At 38.0% G+C, this 24,416-nt stretch overlaps 1 protein-coding gene across 1 annotated transcript; it reads right to left on the reverse strand.

Moving 5' to 3' along the window:
* Positions 1–1,587: 1,587 nt before the first annotated feature.
* Positions 1,588–24,328, reverse strand: ANKMY2 (ankyrin repeat and MYND domain containing 2). The gene is made up of 10 exons (XM_030445305.1): positions 24,085–24,328; positions 21,060–21,124; positions 14,584–14,722; positions 12,677–12,775; positions 10,482–10,642; positions 9,185–9,399; positions 7,938–8,073; positions 5,932–6,060; positions 5,390–5,531; positions 1,588–4,840 (listed from the first exon to the last, which is right to left on the reverse strand). Exons 1-10 carry the CDS (start codon positions 24,149–24,151, stop codon positions 4,617–4,619), a joined length of 1,377 nt encoding a protein of 458 aa, XP_030301165.1. The 5' UTR covers positions 24,152–24,328; the 3' UTR covers positions 1,588–4,616.
* Between the last annotated feature and the right edge of the window lie 88 nt (positions 24,329–24,416).

Below are 24,416 nucleotides of genomic sequence, written 5' to 3' on the forward strand. Positions count from 1 at the left end.
ATTCTGCCAAAAGCTTAGCCAATGCTTTCTGATGTATCAAAATGCTTTCTTCAGCCTGTGGCTTATCTTCTGAGGTCCCTCTTTCTCTACAAAGTTAACCCAGAATCACAGGACTAAGTTGGTAGAGATCTCTGGAGCTTATAGAATAGAATCACAGAGTTTTCAGGGTTGGAAGGGACCTTCAAGATCATCTAGCTCTAACCCTCCTGCCATGGGCAGGGACACCTCCCACTAGATCAGGTTGCTCAGAGTCCTGTCCAGCCTGGCCTTACAAATTTCTCCTTGGAGCCTTCTCCTCTCCAGACTGAACAACCCCAACTCTCCCAGTCTGTCTTCAGAGGAGAGGTGCTCCAGCCCTCTGATCATCCTTGTGACCCTTCTCTGGACATGCTCCAACACATCCATGTCTTTCTTGTAATAGAGACTCCAGAACTGGACACAGCGCTCCAGGTACTGGTCCTTCCAGTTGAAAGAAGGTCTGAGATTGTCAAAGTGATTCAAGTATTTTTAGTGAGGGAAGTACCACCACTCCCTGGCAATCTCTTTCAGTCTTTAGTTGCATTCCAGAGTATTTTTTCTTATATTCAGATGTAATTTCATCTGCACAGGTTGTCTTTTCTCTGGGCTGAATACCATGGCATCCTTGCTGGACCCCTCGTTTTTTAATGTCTTGATCTGAGTGGACCAAAACATGACACAGTATTCCAGATGTGCCCTAGCAACTGCCAACTAAAGCAGAATAATTACACCCTTGATCTGCTGTACCGTGCTTTTGGCTTCATTGATCTACTGCACTCTTTACCTCCAGTGCTGCCAGGGCATACTGCTGGCTCCAGGTGAGCTTGTTGCCCAACACGACCCCCAGGTCCTTTCAGCAGATCCACAGATCCCACTCTGTTCTGGGACTGCTATTCCAGATACAAGGGACAGAGTTAAACCTTTGCTAACTCTTGTCATTCCTTTAATCTTTTTGTTGTTAGCTTATCTCCTTTTTAATTTTAACTTCCCTATTTTTTCTTGCTTCACATTCCACGCATTTTGTAAATGTCCTTAAATTAGCTCCATCTTTGTGGTTCTAAAGGGTAGATCAACACCTTGGTTTTGATTAGGTTTCAATAATCTTTAATATCTCAAATTGAATCATCCAATAAAGAAGCTATATCAAGCTGAGCTTTGGCTACCAGATCTTCTTGAATAGGTCCTCCCCAGTATTTAGTAACTCTAATCCCTAGTTTGCTTTCAGTCTTTTAGCTCTGACAGCTGACTGGTCTCATGGAAAAAGTCTATGATGTAATCCCTTCACAGCAGCAATTTCAATTTCAGAATCTGTATATTTTACATGTCAGACATAGAAAAGGCTGAACTTAAGCATTTCTCTGAAAGCAGACTGTATCCCAGACTTGGAACTGGGAGCTAGACTAAGGTAGTAAGTAATGTAATTTCAGAGTAAACTGCATTTATTTCAACTGTTTGGATCGAGCAGAGGCACGGTATTTCTGGCCAGGAGTATTTTTCTGCACTTGTCTTAATGAAAATTGAATGAAAGGAAGAATTGTTTCAGTTTTCCACTCAGAGAATGCTGCAATGTAATGTTTAAAGATAAAGTATTTTATTACAGAATCTTTTCTAACATGTAATATAGCATTTCCTCCTAATAATATAATTTCGAAAAGAAAAGATACATTTTACAGGAGTAACTGTTAAAGAATTTAAACATAACTTCTTGTAAACTTTTTGAGCATACAGATGGGCTCCAAGGAGAAGACAATGAGTTGATTTATACATGTATACTCTTCCATGGTGAAAAGTCCAACAAAACCTCTTAGATTTTTGGCCCTCACTGTTGCATACAAGCGTGCCATAATTGTCATACAAAAATATAATGTTGCATAAAAAAAAATAACCCCACCATGCTCTGGCATCTGTAAGATCTTCATTTTGCTACCTGTTAACATCTGTGGTTCATGTTAGAGGTTTTCCCACAAGCTACAAGTCAGTAGAACAATGGTTTGCCAAACATGTCCACCTTATGTAAAGGACAGTGCTTTTCATTTACTCATCCATTTGAGCTTTGTCAAAAGACTTGAGTCTGTTTTAGAGTCACTAGTGCAAAAGAAGCAGTTCACTTTTATATTAAAAAAATTACTCAAATAACAAAGGTAATTTCTAAGTTTGCTGATAATTCCCTTTAGTCAGATGAAGAAAACTTACCTGCATCAAAAATCTGAACATGCAACATTTAGTTGACTAGAAGACATGCTCAGATTTAGCAGCTTTCATAATATCTTAATTCAATCAGATTTCCTAAGGTAAAGAAAAGAGTAGAAGAGAGAGAAAATACAAGAAAACCACTTACTCTAAAAGTGAAATAGGAAACAAGGACTGTGATGAAGCAGACTAGACAGCTGCTATATTCTTACACCTAGCAAACCAGCTGTAGAAGTGAGAACTCCATTTCTCCTAGTGGAGGGGAAAAAAATCCCACACCCTTGTAAGTGCAAGTGGGTCTGTTGGCTTTGCACTCTGCAGCCATTCTGTCACATAAAACCTTGCTTAAGGAATCAGTCAATTGCAGATGAATTTCATTCTACTTTAAGTACCTTGTAAGTAGCACATCACATGAGATGTTTCCTCCATTTCATGATTACACAAGAGCTAGTGACTATCCCAACTTCATGCAGGGATATCAACCATGATCTCCCAATGGAAGAGCTGTTTCCAGCTCAGGCTGAGGAAGGCAGAGGTAGCTCTGGAGAGTCAGTGTGTATCTGAGAGTCAGTGAAGAGAAGGAAGCATGGCAGCCTCTGCTCACAGTGACTTCAAAGGCTTTTCAAGCTATAATGAGAACACAACTTCGTAATCTGCATATTTCATATGTATTTCCAATGTTTGTATTTTTTTCTATGTTTTGAGCTTTTCTTTTTTATCAAGAAAAGGCCCAGCCTGGCAGAATGAAAGCAGGATTTGTCCTATGCATTCTACCACACTTCTGAATGTGGGAATCACCCATCCTAAAGGGCTTCCATTTGCAGAGAAACCTTGAAGAGTGACACATCCCAGTGAGCCCCAAATACTGTGTTTGCACTAGAGAACCAGCAGCATTTCTGCATTCCTAAGAATGGATGGTGACTACATCGTGACTCCATATTTAAGTTCCAGACATGCAGCTCTTGTTTGCCAGTTGTCATTAAATTAAACTTGTGTACCTGAGCCACAGGAGCCCCACACCTGTCAAACCAGAATGTAACTACGTTCCCAGCACCCATTAACAGATGCAGTAAACAAGAATTGCCACTCAGCTCCCTTCTTTTAAAAAGAATTCCCTTTATTCTTCACAATTTGAAATTAAAAACAGAGCTATACTCCCTGCACAGCTGCATATATGTATCCTCACTCTTACAGTTTATAGAATATTAAATAAACACTTCCATTATATTAAACAGTAACAAATTAAAAGCATTTTTGAGGATGGTGGTTATTCCTTAAAGTTGAAGGATACTGCCATGTCCAAAATACCTGTTATTCATCCAACAATTACAGAGCCTCAACTGTTGCCATCCTTATGCAGCAAGTGTTATTTTTGGTTGTGGCATTCCCACTGATTTCCCAAGACAAAGTAGTAAATCTGACTGAAAACAGCACAGTTAAGGGGAGCTGGGTTCTAGACATGGTATTTAGTTGAAAGGGTAAGTGAAATCCCAGTTGTACCAACGCACACATGAATTTTCACATTTAATTCACTGTGACCTGGTTCACCATAAGCAGTATTAACCATCTTTTATGTTTATGAAATAATTCATAAGTGACATCCCAGTGGGCTCTAAGGCATCTTCACCAAAAAACTGAGATTTAGAAACTGATAGTCTTGTCAATTAAAATACTTCAAATCTGGTCTTCCCTTCATTGGACTTTGACAAACTTGGAATATTTCTGACCAAACCAATAGTGAAATAATTCTCTTGAAGCACTCCTTTCACAGTCAGCTTGAAACAACTGAAAGAGCAGTACCATTTAATAAAATTGCCACACAAAATAGATGCCATCGTTGCCACTAGCCAAAAATATTTATAGTAATGTCATGAACAGCTGAGAATTCAGATGAGTAGTTCAGAAACTTAACTGCTACTGAATTCTTTTATATAAAGCTTCATAAAATGGTGCTAAGAAATTCAATAGATTGCTTCCCAATGCTCTCAAGTACAGTTCTGTGTGCTTGCAGAAAAAAAAAATTGAAATTACAACTGAAATCGATTTTAGGTTCTGAGAACATGAATAATCCAAATCAAATGCTCTTTTATTTTTCACTGAGTGGCTGATTAACCACAGGTGCTCATAGATTTTCACTATGCTCACTGTTTATATACATAAAGATAGAGCTATGACACTTTTATCAGTTAATAAATACATAATTTGACAATCTACAAGAGAATCTGAAATACTTACAGATGAGCAAGTATTTATCTCATCTCATGATGAAGAGATGTGCTGTCTCTCTAAAAGGAGTCTTGCATAAGCTATGTTGTAAGAACTCATACATGGTAAGCATAACAAAATGCTCTAGGACCCTTGAGGTACAGGGTCATAGCCAGAACAATTAGTCCCTTCCTACCCTCTTTTTATTCTTCAGAATCTTGAAATTTTTGAAGAGAAATGTCAGCTAAGTCAGTCTCACTTTCCAGTGGACTTTCAGGATGCAGGGCCAGTGGCTCCGTCTCTTTGGTAAACTCAGGTTCTTCTGTACACTTAGTAGCATGATTTGGATCCACTTCTTTGGTAGCATCTGGACCAAGATCTGACTGTTCTTCACTTGTAGAACTACCCTCTACTAGTTGCACTTCATCTGAACAAATAAGAAATTGCATCATAAGTAAACCCTCACCTCATCTGCAAACAAACATTTTTATTATTGAAAAGTAACAAACACTAAGAAACTTTGCAAAGATTACAAAAGTGATTAATTTAACCATGCTTTAACAAAAAAGAAATGAGAAACTAGAGTTCTACTTAAGTTGGTAGAGAAGTTGGTTAAGAGGAGTGGGCTGCTTTCTTCCTATCCAACTTGTCCTAACATCTCCAACAAAAGTCAGAACAACATGAAACTCACATGATTTTGATTAAATATTTGGATTTTGAAACAGCTCAGTGTAATTCAGAATGCTTTAGTTGTAGAAGCCTTCATAAACCCACCATTAAAGAACAGATTTTAGAAAGTACACAGCTTTTGTAAATTAAAAGACTAGAATTCCAACAAATGTAGGTATGCTGATATGTCAAAACAAGGATTCTTCTTTCACCTTCAGCTGTTACAGATTTTAAGACCTATTACTTCTCTTCCTTGCCGTGCAGTTAATGCAGCATTAGTTTTAGCAAGCAAACTACAGATCCTAACCTTTCATTTGCTTTTTTTCTTGTTTCCTTTTTTCTTTGGCAGCTTCTAGTTCTTGCTTCTCATGAATTTCCTTCAGGGTCTTGCAGACTTTTTTGTGGGTAAACCAGTGAATTTTCTGGCAGTTCTGGTCGCAGTACATCACCTGAAAGTTAACAGAGCTATCAATGAATCTTCACAAAAAAAAAACAACAACTGTATTCTTGCTTTTTTACAGTGTACCAAGTTAAGCCTCTCTATGGTATATTTAAGCAATTTTTTAGGTCTTATGGAGTGACTCCAACGTTTATAAAACTCGGTATTTTGTAAACTCTTGAGCAAACAGAAAGCTTACACTCTTAATTCCTAAGCATACATACCTGCAAATCCAAGTTCTACTCAGAGAACTACATCTCCTAGCAGTAGATGGCTTACACATTTCCAGTGTAGGCACATACAAGCCATTCCTTGTAGTCTACACAATAAACAGTAAATAAAGCACTCAAAATCCTCAGCACCTCAGTGCTGAATTTTTGTGATTCATTGTAACTATTTATGACGCTTACCATTTTACATACTGAGCATCTTTTGTCTGCTCCCTTTCCCCCACAAGTTGTACAGAATTCTGCATCCACAAAACCCACTTGGCCAGTAATAGCTTGTGTAAGTACAGAAAAAGCAGTAGGATCAGAACCCTACAAGGTAAGACAAGAGGTAGTAAAGAGATTAAAACCCAACATTATCATGAAGAGACACGTAATAGAAAAAAACAGGAACTCTGAAAGCTTCCAAGCATCCAGCTGCAGTCTCACTGAAGATGCTGTAACAGCAAGAACACAAAATTAAATCATAGAACTTCAGCTAACATACACAGCCTAACATTTATATGGCTAGGCAATTTTCTTTTTTTACTTAAGTAAACTTACTCGTCATCTGCTGTAGAAAGAAGGAAAAAATTATTATTTTTTTTACTCTATATTATTAATAACAGTACTAATGAACTCAAGTGTTCTTTACACACTGGTCATCCACTTGTAGATCATAAGCAGCAGGTTTGTCCAGATTAGTCCCTGAGCTGGCACACAAAGATATTTCACTTGTCACTGATGTGACTATTGTGTTCTGTGTACCCAGATACTGCAAACCAAAATGGTCCCAACTCAAGAATCTTCAAAACAATTATCTGTGTATTATGTATTATTTGCAGTGTCTTCCCCAGGCAATATAAACAGTAAGATTTTGTATATTTTACTGGTAACCATGTATTATGAATATTCTCTTGGCAATTATGTAAACATTAAAGGAAAAAAATGCCAAGCTTCTCCATCTCTAAGTAGTTCTTTAAACTGTCAGACTAAAGAATATGCATGATTGTAAATACTACGATACTGCTGAGATCTCCAGACTGAATCCAAATAATTGTGTGTGCCAGAGGTCAAGGCCTTCCAAAAAATTACAAATTTATAGCACATCCTCCTTCCCAGTTCTGCAAAATGGACAGAAATCCAGTGCAACAAACCCATTTTTCTTTGAAGGGAGAAGGCAGAAAAGACTGCAAGGTCTTCTGGATAAAAAAAAGAGAAAAACAAACAAACAAACAAACCCAAAACCCAAACAAAAATGGGACAGGAAAGGAAAACCTTTGCCATAAAGCAAGTCTTAATGCATGATGATGGCTTGTGTTTTCCCACTGTGCTTATTTTTCTGCCCTCGACAAACAGTAGGGATCATATTAAGCCTCAGGACATTTTAGTAGACTGGAGCCACTTAAAATGGAAGCTATTTTTAATTCATCAAAATTAAAATTATACCACTTCCTCAGTGTTAGTGCATGTAACATCTAGCTTTCACAGATCAAAGAGAACATTCTTAAAAAATATTAAATCTTGTGTAAGATTTATTATGAACTAATCAGCACAGCTGTAATGAAGACTTTCATTACATTGCTAGCAAAAGCATATGAGGACAACTGAAGCTAGATTTTTTTTTTAATTGTAATTTTGATTTCCTAATTTGGATACACATTTGGTCTATACTGCATCCCATTATCTTGCCTCTCCCTGGTGATAAAAGGAGCATCGCAGAACGTTTTTTTTTTTAATTTTTCTACCACCATATATTACCAGCTTTTCATGTACGCTATAAATAACAAATGCATTAAATGTAGGAAATTATTTTATCTTGAATTTAGACATTGAGAAAAAAGAATGCAAAATGAGTTTCATCTGTGTCTGAATCTATAATCTGTAGAAATGAATTGGCAGAGGAAAACTCAACAGAAATCTCAGAGTAGGGAAGGAAAGTAGGGAAACATATCCAAATGTTTCACTTTTCTTTAGAAGCTGACATATTGAAGCATTCCTAATGGGAACAAAAAAACCCTACTTGCTGAAGTACTTTAGAGTATTCCCTTGCAACAAGTGTAGCAGTTTGCCAGAAAGTTCAGGACATCAAAAACCATTGCTTAACAGAACACATTGCAGAAGCTGAGCAACAGAAAAATGGCTAAGTTTAAACTGAATTTACTATGCAAGTAGCTTTGATAGTATTTTCTTGATAAGGAAAAACTTACTATTTCAACAGGAGCAATACTTCTCACGAGTTGCTGGAGCAGTGTAGCTTCACAGTAAGGAAACTTTCGGATACTTTCTCGAATTAGCTTCTCTTGATATACAGGAAAACCATCCTTCTCTCTCCCTTTCAAGAGACTAAATTTTTTAAAACCAAAGTCAAATAGGAAGTCACACAGTAAAGGTTCAAAATCAAATACACAGCATGCTGTCCTCTTTCAATTTACAGAGAAGAATTAAAATTCAAAACAATTTGGCAACTTCATGTTAATATTTTTAAAATGCAAATAGAATTATTTTATTGTAATGTACAATCATTTGGGAATAAAAAATAAGTGAATGTATGCTCTGAAACCACTACTTACTAATTCAACTGCACAGAGAAAAAAAATAACCATCTCCAAGTAGAATAATATCAATATCAGACTGACACAGAAAAAAAATATTTTGTGTTTAAAAATGAGCATTGTAAAAATAAGGACTCCAGAATGCACAATATTTTAAACTATAAAATCTACTTTACTTATGATTAATAATGTGTCATAGTCCTCTCCATTTATCTGCTTGGCTCCTACTTTTTTGTATGGATCACTGATGAATCACTGATTTAAGTATGTGAAAGCTGACTTCATAATTTATTTATAACTTCTGTGTGATATGGTTTCATTATCACACACAAATTTACAGAGGTATACAGGAAAAGTAATCCTTCCAAAACTCAGGGCACTTATTTTGATACTTAAGATCATGCAGCTAATTTTGTAGCTCTGAGTAGGTTCTAGAGATATGTCTAGGTAACTTAGAAGTTCAAGTTTCTTTCAGAGTCAGTGAGATTTGTAGTTCTTTGTTGCTTAAGTGTTTTTGAAAAAAAAATTGTCACCCTCTATCACTGCTGGAGAGCAAACTGGCAAAAAAAATGTTTGGATGATCTGCATCAGACATTGAGAAATTCTTTTTCTCTGCTGCTTCATAGCTGATGTGCGACTGCCAAGCTCTAACCAGTTGCAGCAGGGAGCTGAAAATCTAGGAGTGTTTCTTTTGTACCCCATGAAAAGGCCAATGCCACATCAGTCAGAAAAAAAAAAGAAGCCAGCACCATGCTAAAGTGATTGCAGCTAGGATTATTTCCAAATTTACTTGCCATAGCCTTTATCAAAGACAACCCAATCTATTATTACAGTTGTCTTTTTCTGTTATCTCTAAAGCTGTTCATACATATGCCTTCAGACCTCTCTGTAGAATTACCAACCTTTTGATAAATCCATCTAATTTATCCTCTCTCTCTTTCAAGAATGTAATACATTTCTGGAAGATACAACTGATGTAGTGCATTTTCATAGCAAGTACTTCATTCATATCTTTCTGCTTCATACATTTCTCACAAATTAAATCTAGAACCCTGTAACATTTCTGCAGCGCTTCTACTTCGGCCAATAGAGGGTTCTCTTTTACCAGCAACACAATCTGTGAAAAAGATTGAAGGAAATGTAATTCAGTTAAGAACTAATATTTTTAGACTTGTGCATTAGCATTACAGGCTATACAGCTCATTGGAGCTAAACTTCAGTGGGGTTTCTAATATTCCCCTACTTCTGTCTTAACCAGTTTGCCTGTTCTTTTTTAAGTCATTATTTAGTATACTGTAATTCACAGTTCCCATACAAGTAACATTTAAAATTAAGACTTGTGTTAAAAATCATAAGGATTTTTTCAGTGTAAGAATCTGAAGTATCAAAAACTATTTCAAAAGAAGCAGTTACAAATACTACCATACACTTCCCTAAAAATCTCTTTCCTTCTGAACACCTAAAGTAAATTGAAGTTGTATGATTTAAGCAACTTCACAGAATACATCAGCCTCACATAATTTAGGAGCACTTCAGGCAGACTAGCAAAGCACTAACCATTTTAAGAATGGTTAACCATTTCTGCTCACTACATCAGCTGCCACCGGCACATTACTGTTTGTATGTGCTGTAGATACCTGGTTGGCAACTGCTGACAAATTCCTGACTTTGAATGGCACACCCAAGGAACTTGCCCTTGAATTTAGGTGTATTAACTTCTCTGAACTACACAGAAGGAAAGGACATTCTTTTCAGCAAATATACTGGGAGGCAAAAATAAACAGCTCCTGCCCATACTTTCAGGAAAAGCAGCAGCAGAGGTTACTATGGCGAACCAGTGCTGAAGGTAGAAAGAGGCAGGCATTGAGAGAACAAGGAGATTTTGTTAAGATAGGAAGGACATTGAACTATGTTTCCACTTCAAGTGGAGCTAGGAAAATAAGAAAGCCAAAAAAGAAAGCTATTGATGAAAAAAAAAAAAGAATCCCTCCACTTTAATGTGTGATTTCAAGATTCTGGTGTACATGAACATGGAAATAGCTTCATTTTTAAAACATGTCTAAATGTGAAACCCAATTCATTTTCAGAAGCATCTGAATTAATGGATAATGTTTTTTATCTCAACTGGACTAAATGCTTTCTGACATAAAGAAACTGTTCCCATGTTAGCAAACACCTACAATTTACATATTACTCCACCTTAACAGGATGCATGTTAGTTGTAGTAATAATTTTATGTAGAGGTCCAGCTAATTTTACTGGCAGTTTTGGTTCTTTATCCAACCCTTGTGGTTTAGTATAGTAGTCCAGCCTTTCACGTGGAAAGAAGTTGTTGATGACAGTCACACAGTCATGCTGACCTAAAGGCACAGAAGAACAAAACAATACAACAATGACATGAAATAATAACCTAAAAAAAGACCTAAACCCAAATGCAATGTCAGCAATACAGGCAAGAATTACTCACACAGAAGCTTAGCATGATATGCTTCGCTCTGGTAACACACAACTCTTGCCATTCTTTAACATTCAGGCAATGTTGTAACTTACTGACTCCTAGCAGGGAATGACATCTTGAAATTTCATTTTGAGAACTCTGTTCAGTTCCTACACCCTCTTTCCCTGGTAAGTCAAAACTACGAAAACAAGTATTTCTCCCCAGAGTTTCACTATATTAGTACTGTCATACTGATGTTAAATTTCTCAAGAAAGGTTCTCTATATATGCATTGATATTTTTAACTTTTCAGACCTGAAACAGATAGTAGTGTATTAACCTAAAGTGGGAGAAGTTACACAGCAAAACATGCTCAAAATTTACAAAAAAAAAAAAAAAAAAAAAAAAAGGCCTGAAATTACACCTGCTTCTTGTTTTCTACATCAGACAATATGATGGATTACTTAGCTAAAGGGAAAGTAAAATTTAGCTTCTCTAGTTCAAGGCCATATTCTTTAAATGGACCGATTTATCTTGGAACTAATTCTATTAACAAGTAGAGTAAGACACAGCCAACCAAACTCCAACATTTAAAACACTGCTGTTGTTGAAGAGAGTGTTCTAAGCTAATAAAGCACAATGTAAGACAAATGGCAGGGGAAGAAGTGTCCTAACTTCCCACATACAGACACATTAATTTATGTTGATTGGACAGAGAATAAAAATTAACAAGAATGGCTTTGGATGCTCAAGACCTTTACAGAGCAGCATATCTCAGTATGCCTCTAAATATTTATACTCTCTTGGTGACATGTTGCAATTTTAAACAAGAACTCTTAAAAATTATGTCAGAGATAACATTACCCATTCACTAACAACTCAATTTGGCATCACACTGGAAAAGAGCCTGCAAATCCAAAGTAGAATTGATAGGAGTGGACTTCTCTGACATATTAAGCAAAGAGTTAGGGTTTTGCTGGCTGAACCTCAAGTAAGTAATGTCAATATATTCCTCTTTAAAAGATCAGAATGAGATATCATTGAATTTGAAACTGCACTCCCTCTTTAAGGAAGTAAATCTAAATGGTGAGAAAGGCTCTTGAATCCAGAACACTTAATGGACTTGCAATAGGTTTCTCAGACATTTAAAACCAAGTTGCATTGAAATGAAAACACAGGTCCACGTTTTCAGTTGTCAGGAAGGTCATCTGGATAGCAATAGCCAAGCCCTTAAAATTACTCCACCTTTTATGGTGATATCATATCCTTGCTATAAATGGAGAAAAAGTAGCACTACAACAAGTAAAGACATAAAAAGGGTTCAGAAAAAAAAAAGAGACAAGAAACATAACAGAAAAAAGCCTGGCTCCATGTCTTGCCCAGGATCACACAGGACAAATGTGTGATCATACTGCAATGACAAATCTTTTATCTTGATCTAGCCAAGTTCAGGTCAGTAAGTAGTGACTACCTCAGAACAGGTTCTGGGACTTTTCCCTTTCCCAAACTCAGAGGGAGAAGGACAGGTTACTCAGCCACTAGCACACAGTATGCTCATGGCAAAGCTCAGATGAGAATTCCTGGCTCCCAGGCTATGTTTCCACATGGAAAGCTCCAACTGTTCACTTTGTACTGTGGAAGCAGAGCCCCATACTTCTGACACCTCAGATGTCACCAGCTTCCTCTCTTACTATTGCAAAAGCAGTGATGCTGCAAAAACTTGCATGCTTGGAGAACAGCAGCAACTATTCTTACAGATAGATAATCTGTGCTTTTATGAAATAAAGCATGGAAATAGAACACAAATTGACTCTGTTACAGGATGAAATGTAGAAAAAAAAAAAGCTGAAGAACTGCATCGGTTCAGAATGGTTCATTAAATAGTGTTCCTCTAATAAAAAGCATCAGAATCTAACACTTTATGAATTTAGGAACTTTAATATAGACTTTCACCTTACCCACAAAAGCAGCCATCTGAGCTGCTGTCCTTCCAACAGAGTTGACAACATCAGTCTCTGCTCCAGCTTCTAACATCATCCAGGTGATTTCTTTGTTTCCTGAATATTGGGGGAAGATATGGGGAATGAGAGAGAACAAACCAGAACTTGTAATTCTTTATATGTTGAAGAAAACCTAGGGGTGAATTTATTTAAGTACAGGAATAGCACAGAGGGAAATGAGTGTTCTTAAAGTCATTATTTTGAGAATGGATTATGAGAAAGGTATGGCACTGCCTCTTAATGGTTCCAGAAGGTCAAACCAAGGTAAAAACTAAATTCAGGGAGTGTGTAACTCTGCCCTCCCCAACACACATTCAGCTCCCCATGGAGCTTATGGGAGTCATATGCAGAGAACTGCTTTAGAGCTCGGTCCCTCTGGATAGCAGTATAGAAGCAAATTCTACTAATTTAGTTTGACAGTTCAACTACAACATTTTCTATTCTAAGAAGAAAAACAAATCCAGTACTATTATGTAGCAGGAGCATAGAGAAGAGAACAGATTGTTCTTTTCTCCACAGTGGGAACTGGGTGTTCAGACTGGGCTAAATACCAAGGAAAATGAAGCTAAAATTTGATGGGAAGATTAGATGACTTAATTGGTGCCCTTTAGAGGCTAATAAGGACACTTGTCACCACTCATGCTGGTTCTGCTTTCAAAGGTATTCTTACTTTATCAGGTTTTGTGCATGTGTTAAGTAACAGAAAAGTGAATGCAAAAAAAAAAGGGGGGTGGTGGATGGAAATGAATGCTTCTGATTTAGAAACAAAGGCATTGCGTCAGTAGTGCTCATGTACCTTCTGCACTCACAGAAGACAGACCTTCAGAAGCATTCAAACACAGGATGACAGGTTAGGCTCAGCTGTGAGAAAATGGTAAAAATCCAGCATTCTCCATAAAGCTGCAGTGATTTAGCAACCTCTAAGAGTTTGTTCCAATCTCTCTGCTGCAGTTCTGATATTGCTCAATGCCATGAAATACTGAAATTTACCAAAGTTTTAGTAAAAAAGCAATCTGATTAGCCAGCTAAGGTTCATATACACACATATGCCCTTCTTTTTTTATACTTAAAATAGAAGAAGGCAGAGTGTAAACTCTACCTGCTTAGAAATCTTACCTCTCTAGAATCTCCTTTTTGGGAAGACTTATGTGGCCTAGTAAAGAAGATACTAAAAATAACCTCTTATTTTCAAATCTAATATATCCCCCAGAAGGAGCAATGTTGGTTTTTTTTTATGTAGTGCCTTTCTCACTCAAGGAAATAACTGTTCTTTCATCAGGGAAAAAGAACAGCAGGAAGAAAACTGAACTACCACTTGAGACAGGAGCTATAATTCAATAAAAAAAAAATGTGAGAGGGAAAATTAAGGTGAGAAAACACATTTTCAGAACTTAGTAAATAATTTTTTTACAAGTCCATACCTATAGCTGCAAAAATAACACCGGAGAAAGGCAAAATTTCAGAAATACTGGATTGTTTTGACAAATCTCAAATATTACTAAAAGCTACTGATTTGTAGTCCCCAAAAAAGAAAGTTTGGTGCAGCATCTTTTTCAGTATAACACAGTATAATTAAACACTATTTGTCCCACTGTACAAGAAAACTCTCATGGAAGACTGAATTTTGAGATCTGTAAGAAACAGGACAAAGTACAGACAGACTTTATGCCACAAAATGCTGAACAAAATCAAATTTTATATGAAAAAGATCTCAAGTCTGAACAGTAGCTCTCTTGTCCCACTGTCCTGATGATTCTACTGGTCCTGACCTGGTTCATGCAAAATCTAAATTCACTAAACCTAAATAATAAAAACATGTCAACATTTTTCTTTAAATTATTAATATATGGCAAATTGCAAGTTACCTGAAAGTCCAGCAAACATCAAGGCAGTATATCCATGCTCATGTTCATTGCAGTTAACATCAGCTCCATGTCTCAAGAGCAACCTGCACATGTCTACTTTCCCTTTGTACGCCGCATGCATTAGCGGGGTCATGCCATGCTGACAAATGAGAGAGGAAGAAAGCAGCATTAAGAAAAAAGAATTTATTTCTCTTGATCTCCAGCCTGTTGGCAATAGGAAAATTTTAACTTTGGTACTAGGATAATATTTAATTTCATTTACCACCAGTTTGTCACTAAGCGCTTGTATAAGACATTAATGTTAAAGAGAACTAGCAGGAGAAACCTGCTTTATAAAATGTTAGGTTTCTAAGTCATGACTTTTCTCCTTTTCTCCAAGAAAATTAGGAATAGTTAGTTTTGCCATTAACAAGACCTTTACTATCTAAAATGCATCTTGCTCCTTTTCAGTCATCATTACTGGTAATTGTGCTACTCTCCTCTCTCCTGTTTATCCACCCTTTCTCTAGTGTGCCTGGCATCTTACCACAGCCAGAGCTCTGAAAGCCCTTGTAAAAGCACTCAGCTCTAACCATGCTTTAACAAACACACAGTCTCAAACCTTTCCTTATGATAAACTGCACCATTACAAAAAAGATCAGCTTCAGCAAGGCTGGCATCAAGTTTTTATAACACTTGTACTGGTGTTATTTTAAGTGCAAACCTGGCAAACACTAGGGGAAGTTTTCAGAACTAGGGTGAATTGCTATTGCAGGCTTTCTCCCTCTCAAAGGGCAGGGAGAAGCACATTTCTGTTTGAAAAAATTGCATGGCATTCTATTTTTGGAATTTGATATAGTCTTTCCAACATGCTATTTATTCTCACTTAACATCCAGTCAGGATTCATGCTATCAGCCAAGACACAGTAATTGCTCAAGAACATTCTCCAGCACTGAATACAAGAGAGTGCTTCAATTTGCCCCTGAAAGACATAAAAATTGTATTTTCTTCCTTTTATTTTGGCATATTTAGGCTGTGTGCACAAATACCTTTATGTACACCTTTACTGTAGATCTGTAAATACAAGCTAGTGTGATATTCTGAAATCACCTAAATGTCAGTTTCAGCCTTAATTTACAAATTTCAACTCATAGCAGAATAAAACCCAATAAAATTAAATTTGTGTCATTTTCAAAAACTTTCTAAAGATTAGAAAAACATGAGATGAAGAATCAAGTTTCTAGCAGCTACTATGTATCATTTCTCTGTCCAAAACTCCATTCTTTCAAGCTCATTCTCCAGAGCAAAAATCAGTTTTCCCAGTTTCTTGTTTACTTTGTAGGGATGTTACATGAATTACAGAGAGCAAAACTAGCATTGCCCATCTTCTGCAGGGCTACAAGTATTCCCTGTACAGCTGACTGGCACAATGGAAATAGTTTGCAGTGTCCTTAGAAATTGCTACGGAGAAGGAACTATGGAGAAAGTTTTCAACAACACTGTTTCTCAGCCTTTGTTGACCAGAGCAATTGAGGAGGGTGGCTGGGGAACAAGAGCAGGGGAAAATGGTGCAAATTTGACAGAAAAACTCACTATGCTGTGAGCATTCAAACGTTCAAGATGACTGTGTAAGAACACAAATTAATGTGTATATATACGTGGATAACCTGCTGGTAATTTGCTGCTGAAATATTCCCATAGACTTGTCTTACTAAAGAGACTAGAGGAATCCATGTGCTTCCAACAGTGTCTTACATCTCCTGCTCACTCCACTCTTCTTCCTCCTCAGCTGTGAAACTTGGCCAAATTGCAGCATCCATGGACTGGATTACACTGGAGTGGCTCCCTCAGGAGGCAGTGGGGTACAGCACAACTGTGCATGGGGGAAACCTAACTACCTCACCAGTGGTGAGGTCAGATGTGAAAGGGAGGAAAGGGGAAAACTGTAATAACCTGAGCTGAAAAAATGCTGTAGATACCTGTATGCTGACACTGTCAATTAAAGCATCCACCTCTCCCCTTCCCAGCACATTTTATAATGAGGAACCCAGCCTGACATTAACATGCAGAGTGTGCCTAATTTTATTGCTCAAATTCAGGCAGCTGTAACAGTTCTATCCATCCATAAAATTACAAAATAAACACTAAGACTAGAGACTTGACTTTTTCTTTTTAGACGGTATTTGGAAAGTTCCTGAAATGGAAACAAATGATGCAAGAAGAGCTGGCATCAGAAGAACACAGAAATACCAGTCAAGGAATGCCTTCAAGATAAACTCTCCTAAATAAAATAGAAGAGCACTTTTGAAATCAGACCCTTTCTTTCAGACTAGTTCAGGTAGATATTTGAAACTGGATTGTAAAAATGTCTCCGAATTTTAACAGCAATAGTACTGAATGCTGCTAGACTAGAAATACGTTACTTGAATTTTCACTTGATTTAAGTCCTTAAATCTTTTGAATGAGATTCCTCTTACCTACCTGAACATACTGCAAGCAAGATTTGGAAGGTAGTCAGCATATACAAGTACAAATCATTTTAGCTATATCCAAGTATGATCTAATTAGAAGTATTGTTTGTGTGTAGATATGTCTATCATAGCTGTAATTCTCCTTTACAGTCATCCTGCTAAGCTGCTGGTTTCACATATGCAATACATTAGAATTCTCTGATGATCTTTCTGTTCATCTGCAGTGATGAAAAGTTAAACTCTACATAAGTCAGTGACCTGAACTGAAACCAGATAATTAGGTGTTGAATTTTCTTTGATTTGCCTATTTTTAAGTACTATGTAAAAAAAAAAACTATCAAAAGACAGAACTTTCTCCTCAATAATGGCCAAGGATCTGAGCATTTTCTGCTAGCATAAGAAATTCACACTACAATACAGAGATAGATCAATTGGATCACAGGGACAGATCAACCCATTCACTGAACATAATTACTAGGATTAAAGCTACACATATCTAATACACTAATAAGCAGGCTGCTGCTGTAATTCCCAGAAAACATTCAGTTCTGCCATTAGCACACAGAAGTTGACAGCTTCCAAAAGATGTATTATATTACAAAGTGAACTGCTGAATTAGAGGAAAAAAGTAATGCTGCTAATGCCAAATGATAGTTCCCTATATAAAATTAATATTAAATTACTTTAAATACAGATTGTAGTGCTATACTGCTCCTTTGCAATCTTAACTACCATCAAGACTGAAGGAAACTTCCACAGCTAAAAAAAACATGAGCTTCCTCTAGAATGCCTTTCCATACTAATCTGAAATATCTAACTCCACCCATTTTCAGGGTGTGGCTAAAAGTCAGCAAACTGCCAACATGAAGTCAAGACACTATTTACAACTCTCTACTCCCAGGAAAAAGCAAATCATTTTCTTCCATACCACACATCCAAATAAGCAGCCACTTCAACTAAAATAGGGATAAAGAAGACTTGGCAGTGTGCATTTAAATGAAATATATTTGTGTTTATTTTGCATCCATTTCCATTGCTCATCCACTGGTTCTAATATTTTGGGACACCTGAATTTGCCACTGAAGATTTAAAGTTGCCAGAGTCAGGCCACTAAAGACAAGCTTTGTGGAGGAGCTTTCTTTGTCTTCATAAAGATAGTGATGTAAGCCTAAATACCATTCCTTTCATTAAACCAACAAAGAAACAAACAAACAAAAAAATTTGATTTGGTCAGAAAAGATGCTGGGAAAAAACCAGGACTGTATCTCCTGGGTATCTACAAACTTCTGGAAGCTGGGCATCTGTGAAACTAATTCGCATAATGGGGTCTTTGATTTCAAGTGATCTATTCTCCCAGTAGAGCACTGCAGACAGGAGGAAGTGAGTGGCAAGGGAGTCTTGGTACACAGACAGCAGACAGCAAAAGCAAAGGAGACTTAGGGGAGCAATTTTTTTTTTTAATGTAACAACAGAAGCAATGCTGAAACTCTGCATCCAGCTCTTTCCTACGTTTCTGAAGGAAGGAGCTGAAACAGCTGGAAAGTATTTGGAAAAGAGCCATGATTACAGTTCAATTACTGAAGTGACATAACTTCTGGCAGGATAATTAAAAAGCCAATGCATTTGGAAGATGTTAAACCATTATTTGGTTCTTGTGTAAATCCTATAGAAAGACTGCTGATGATTGTCAGTAGTTTTCAATCTAGAGGAAAGCAGATCTAAAAAGTTGGAATACGTCAAACCAAAAACAAAAGGTACATCTTATGTGTTTATTTATTAAAATTGGGAAATGCAATATGTAATAGCCTGCTTCTGGGTGCTGTGGATTCTTTAGGCTGTGAACCTTATTAAATTCTGACTGCATGTTTGCTGTACCACAAGAGAATAACGTTAAACCTGTGTTCATTCTCTAGATTATCTCATGTAAAAAGGTCTTATAAGGAAGGAAATGAGATCTTAGTTCCCAAGTGAATTATGCTCCCACTTCAATAGCTAAGCATTCAATTTTCAGGGCTCTGTTTCCTCATTTATTAACATTAATAAAATAATTAACAGTAGTAATATAAATAATAATGTTAATTTCAGAACAAACGTAAGAAAATAAGACCTGATACATTCAGAGTAGTCTCCAACTAAGGCAACATGGAATAACAGTTGAAACTAGTGGATAACTAGTGTTTTACACACCATTTATATATAGATATGGTTTATAACAGAAAAACTGTAAAAGCCAATATGAGAAGACTGATGGATTAAGAATCCTAAATTTGAGCCCTCTGGAGTTCATATACATCACTAGATACCACTCTGGGGTATAAAAAGGAGACTAAAAGAAGTCCACTGCCTTGAGCATATTCAGTCAGATGTGAGCATTAGGCAAGTCCTGTTAATGACATTTCTTCTTTAACAATATCCAGAGGCATAGCTGAGTTATGGTTACTATTAATAAACCATATTCTCTCAACAGTAATGCTGCATTTTGTGCTAATACTGCATCAAGGATGCAGTTTTTCAGCACTAGCTCAGCAACTACCCTAAAAGATTTTAAAGTCCACACAATAAAGCACACTTAGAAATACACTTGTATTGTATTATATTGTATATTGGGTTTCTAGAGTTTACAGTAGGATTAAGAAACTCGTTGAAAAGCAAACACAAGAAATCAAGGTTTAAATATTTAACTGTATTGAAAAACAATCAGAAAAATGGATCTGTTGGCAGTACAAAAAAAGATGAACAATATTCCAGGAACATTAAGTGATTGCTTTCCTTCACTCAGCATTCACAAGACCACATCTACAATATCCTGTTGTCTTTTGGGTCTTCCAATACAACAAAGACATGAACAAACTGCTGCAATTTCAGCACCAAGGCTACCACCAAGCTATGCTCAAAGAGTGAAAACTTGGGCAGCCAAGAGAGGCTGCAGGAACTGGGATTGTTCAGACTAGAGATGAAATGTCTAAACATTTCATCTTGAAACCCAACATCATCTTAGGACCCAACATCAGCCTGTCAGCACCTACATGAAGATCATTGATAAAACAGAGCCAAACGCTTCAGTTATGGTGGCAGTAGAGCAAGAGGCAATGAACATAAGTTGAAATAAAGATTCAGATATAAGAAAAAACATTTTCACCGTAAGAACAGTAAATACATGAACAAGTTGTCCAGAAATACTGTACAGTCTCCACCCTTGGAGGTTTAGAAGACCAGATAGGTTAAAGCTCAGAGCAACCTCATCTGACCTTGGAGCAGAACCTTCTTTGAGTGGGAGGCTAAACTAGAGACTTTCTAGTTGTGAAGCTGGAAAAAACTGCAATTGACATATAAATTGATAAATTAAAGACTGATCCAACAAGCATGCTAGGCAATTAGTTTTTCTTCCATGTTACACTTCATATTGATGTTGCATGCTTTAAAAAACATAAAAAGAAGAGGAAACATGAATACCATACAAGGTTCCTTTCTTCAATAACTTTCTCACATCTTCAGGTAGCACTTAAGGATTTTATCTTCTGCTTGTCTATCACATCTGTGTCTGCAAAAGACTGTATTTTCTACTTTGACCTAGCTGTTCACCCACAGAGTACATTTATGGTTCTGCAGAGATAAGGCTTTGGGTTATGAGATGCAAATGTGAGATGGGACGGGTATTGTTTATCCCTGCTGTCTGCAGCTACCTAAACCGAGGGACTACAATTTGGTAGAGGTGACAAGAAGTCAGGAAGCACCCCTGTGTGTCTTGCTGCAGCGTCATCTTACCTTACTGACACCAAAGCTCACGCTGGAACTTAAGGAAAAACACTGTAGTACTACTAGAGTACTCTAGAGTACCAGAGTAGTATTACTCTTTAAACTTTCTTTAAAAAGAGTTTATTATTCAGCTGCAGGCTAGAAATATCTTCAGAATAATTCTAATTTGCAGAAGTCTGTATAGCAATATTATTTAACAATAAGAACGCCTTCAGGCCTAGTATTTTCCTCACTAAACCCAGCATAATGTTTTTACGGTTTCTCTGTACCTCATCCAAGCAATTGACACGGACATTCTTGCTGCCCAGTAGCCTTCCAGCCTCCTCGGTGTTTCCTTTAATTAAAAAAGACAAAGAGAGAGAAAGGGGGAGTGAGAAACAGAACAAATTGAGAACCAAGAGGTAGAAGTTCAGTTCCATTCTTGATTAGCCACCTGGAATATAGATTAACTATCAATAAATCAATCACACAGCTAGAAGTCAAGAAACCACAACCTAGTCTGAGAGCAAGAACTAAAAGTAAATGTCCATTTTTTGTAAAGCAACTGATCTACACACACATAAGAAAAGGACACTGATATATTTATAAACTGTATGTACGTACGTATAAAGTTTTTTGAAGCATCACACATCTGAGAGAGTAAATTCTCACAATAGAAGACTGTCCTGTTTCAAAGACTTTTCTAGTCATAAAGAAACAAGCTTTGGTATTTACTCACATCTCCTTTCCTGTTTAAGCCTGAAAATTTCCACATTCCACCTCATAGGTCCAGAGAAGTGGAGAGAATTTAGTGATAAAGAATAAAAGTGGAAAGGAAAAGGACCAAGGTAACTTGATCACTGACATTTCTAAAACTTGCCAAATGCATAAGTAGGCTGAAGTCTGAAAAAAAATATGGGCAAGGAAATATAGGCCATAACTTTTTTTTTTCAATTTGTTACAAGAATTCTTACAGTTAAGCCAAGAGATCCAAGAATATGATTTAAAGCCTTCTCAAGTCCTGTTCAGGAATGTCAATGTAACTTCAACAGGCATTCAAACTAACAGAAATCAAAGAATAATCAGATACTAAATTTGGGGAATTAAATGTATTTCAAGTGAACAGAAACTTCTGATCATTAATTCAATCAAACAACTCTTCCAACCACAGAGATATGCTGAATAAAATAAGTCTTACATCCCCCACTTTCATGACAGGCTTTATGCTTATCCTCACTGTATCGCAAAGAGGTGCTCTTCCTGCAAGTTTTCAGAAAAGCAGCTCTTGCAACTTAAATTTTGGCTCATTAAAAATATTCACAAATAGTAGAAATTATTTATTTCCATTAAGCTTTTGGCATGATTTTACTATATTAAACACATTTCCTTACTCTTTTTTTTTTATTAATTGTTTTAGGAAAGAAAGCTAGTCACCTGGGTCATCTCACACCTTTGATAAGGACCCAGTAAAATACACTTACAACAGTCAGGGCACTTTCAACTATTTTACTTCCCTAAATATATTTATATTTTTTAAACACATAAGAAGCTTCTTAGGAGATGGAGTAGTTTTAGAAAAAACATCCAATCAAAAAAGCAAACATCAGAAACAGCAAGTCTTCAAGTGGCGATCTAAAAGTAAATTTTAATGCAAGTAAAGGAAATTAATGTTGTATTTACAAGTTCAGAGTTCTACATAATAAAACACTGAAAGATATCCAAACAAGACACTAATATGACAGAAGACAGACACCTGGCATTGGCTAGAGCTTAAGGTTGGGAGTCAGACTGTTAGTAGCAGTGTGTGGTAGGATGGTAAGAGACAAGAAGCAGAAGCTGACAGAAAAAGAAGCTTCAGGCTGGATATAAGGAAAAAGATTTTCACTATGAGCACAGTAAGGCAGCAGAAAAAGCTGTACAGAGACATGACGCGGTCTCCATCCTTGGAAGTTTTCAAGGCCTGATTGGATAAATTCCAGAGCAACCTCTTTTGACCTCACAGCTGACCTCTTTTGAGCAGGAGGTTGGCCTAAAGACCTTCTGAGGTCCCTTCCAACCTTAATTATCCCATGACTCTAATCATAAGCATTAGTTAAGTTAGACAGAAGCATCTGCAAGAGAAAGGCCTGAAATTCTGATTAAAGTGAGTCAATCAAACCGATTCTGAGCCTCAATAAATCCATTACTGACTGTCCTATGCTCGTGTCTCTGATGGAGGAAGGTCTTAACATCATAAAGAGCAAAGCCCCAAAACTATAAATACCATTTCTTATGGATACAGATTACCTCCAAAACTACATATGGAAGTACATGGAGCACACTGCATGTTTTTAGTTTACCTCCAACTAACAAACATCACTCAAAATACCATTTGGAGTATAAGTATTTAGAAAGGGCTGTGAAATTCATGCTGCTGGACCATGAAACCCAACTGTTACAGCAAGCATGACAGGAAGCCCCCAAGCAATAAGTATATGCGCTGCATAACCTGCTTGAAACTGCAACACATAAAATGCAAAATAAAACAGTTTAAGGAATATGAGATGCTCAATACCCCGAATAAGCTAAAGTGTTGTTAATTTAAGAACACCCCTAAAGACAGCCAGATCTAGCACTGAAGGAAATCTGTAACAGGTTAAGGAGCTGCATTATACCCAAGAAAACATTTTTTTTTTTTTTTGCGCATATTGTCACTAGATAAATATCAACGTACGTAATATGAATATACACAAGAAAGATGCAATCTTTTTTTGGCCGAGTCATACCCTCGCAGCTGGGCTTCCCCAGCCCGAACACCATCGCGCAGGGATCCCCGAGGCCAGACAAGCAGCCCCCGTTACGCTCCCCGGCTGACACAGGGCTGTCCCACCTACGGGCAGTGCGAGAGAGAAAGGCGCTCTCACTGCCTTGGGCGCAGCCATTTCCCCGTTCGGGAGAAGGGGGCCGGGGCCCGAAGCGGAGCCTGGTGGGCAGGCCGGCCCGTGGCACGGACCCCGAGAAGGGCGGCAACTCGGCCAGTAACGGCCGCGGCGCCCCGCCGCGGGGCCGGGGCCTGCCTGCTGCCCCCGGGGACTGACAGCAAACAGCGGGGGAAAGGGACCCGTCCGGGCTCTGTCTACTAGGCCCGCCGGAGCTGCGACACGGCCCAGCCTACGGCAGCCGGACAGAGCACAGCACCGTGTAGCCTTCGCCGAGTTAGGCGGCGGCGGCAACCTCGCCAGCCCGCGACTAGGAGGTAAAGGCGCCAGGGCCAAGCCCACCGGGGCGGCACTACCGCCCACTGCCGCGGAGGGGCGAGAGCCTGGCCAGGCTCACCTGTGGCGATCACTCCCAATAAGTCCTTCTCCTCCGGACTCAGGTCACCTCTCTTGGGGGGAGCCATACCGCCTGCCACAGACGCTAAGCCGGAGTCGGGACTGTGCCGCCTGGCTAGGCCAGCTCACCCCGGTCGCGGCGCCAGCCCAGAGGCGGCAGCACCCCCAAAACACTCCTTCCCTATGGCCAGCCCGGTGGTGCCCGCCTCCACTCCGCTTCTCATGGCGACTTCCTCCTTCAGCTCCCCCTCTCGAAGGGCCGGACGCGGGGTAAACCATTGTCATTGCCGCGTGGGGGAAATTTAATGCCGGCTCTTGTCTTCCACCGCCTTC

This window comes from Calypte anna, chromosome 2 (genome assembly GCF_003957555.1).
Source record: "Calypte anna isolate BGI_N300 chromosome 2, bCalAnn1_v1.p, whole genome shotgun sequence".
Lineage (NCBI taxonomy): Eukaryota > Metazoa > Chordata > Aves > Apodiformes > Trochilidae > Calypte > Calypte anna.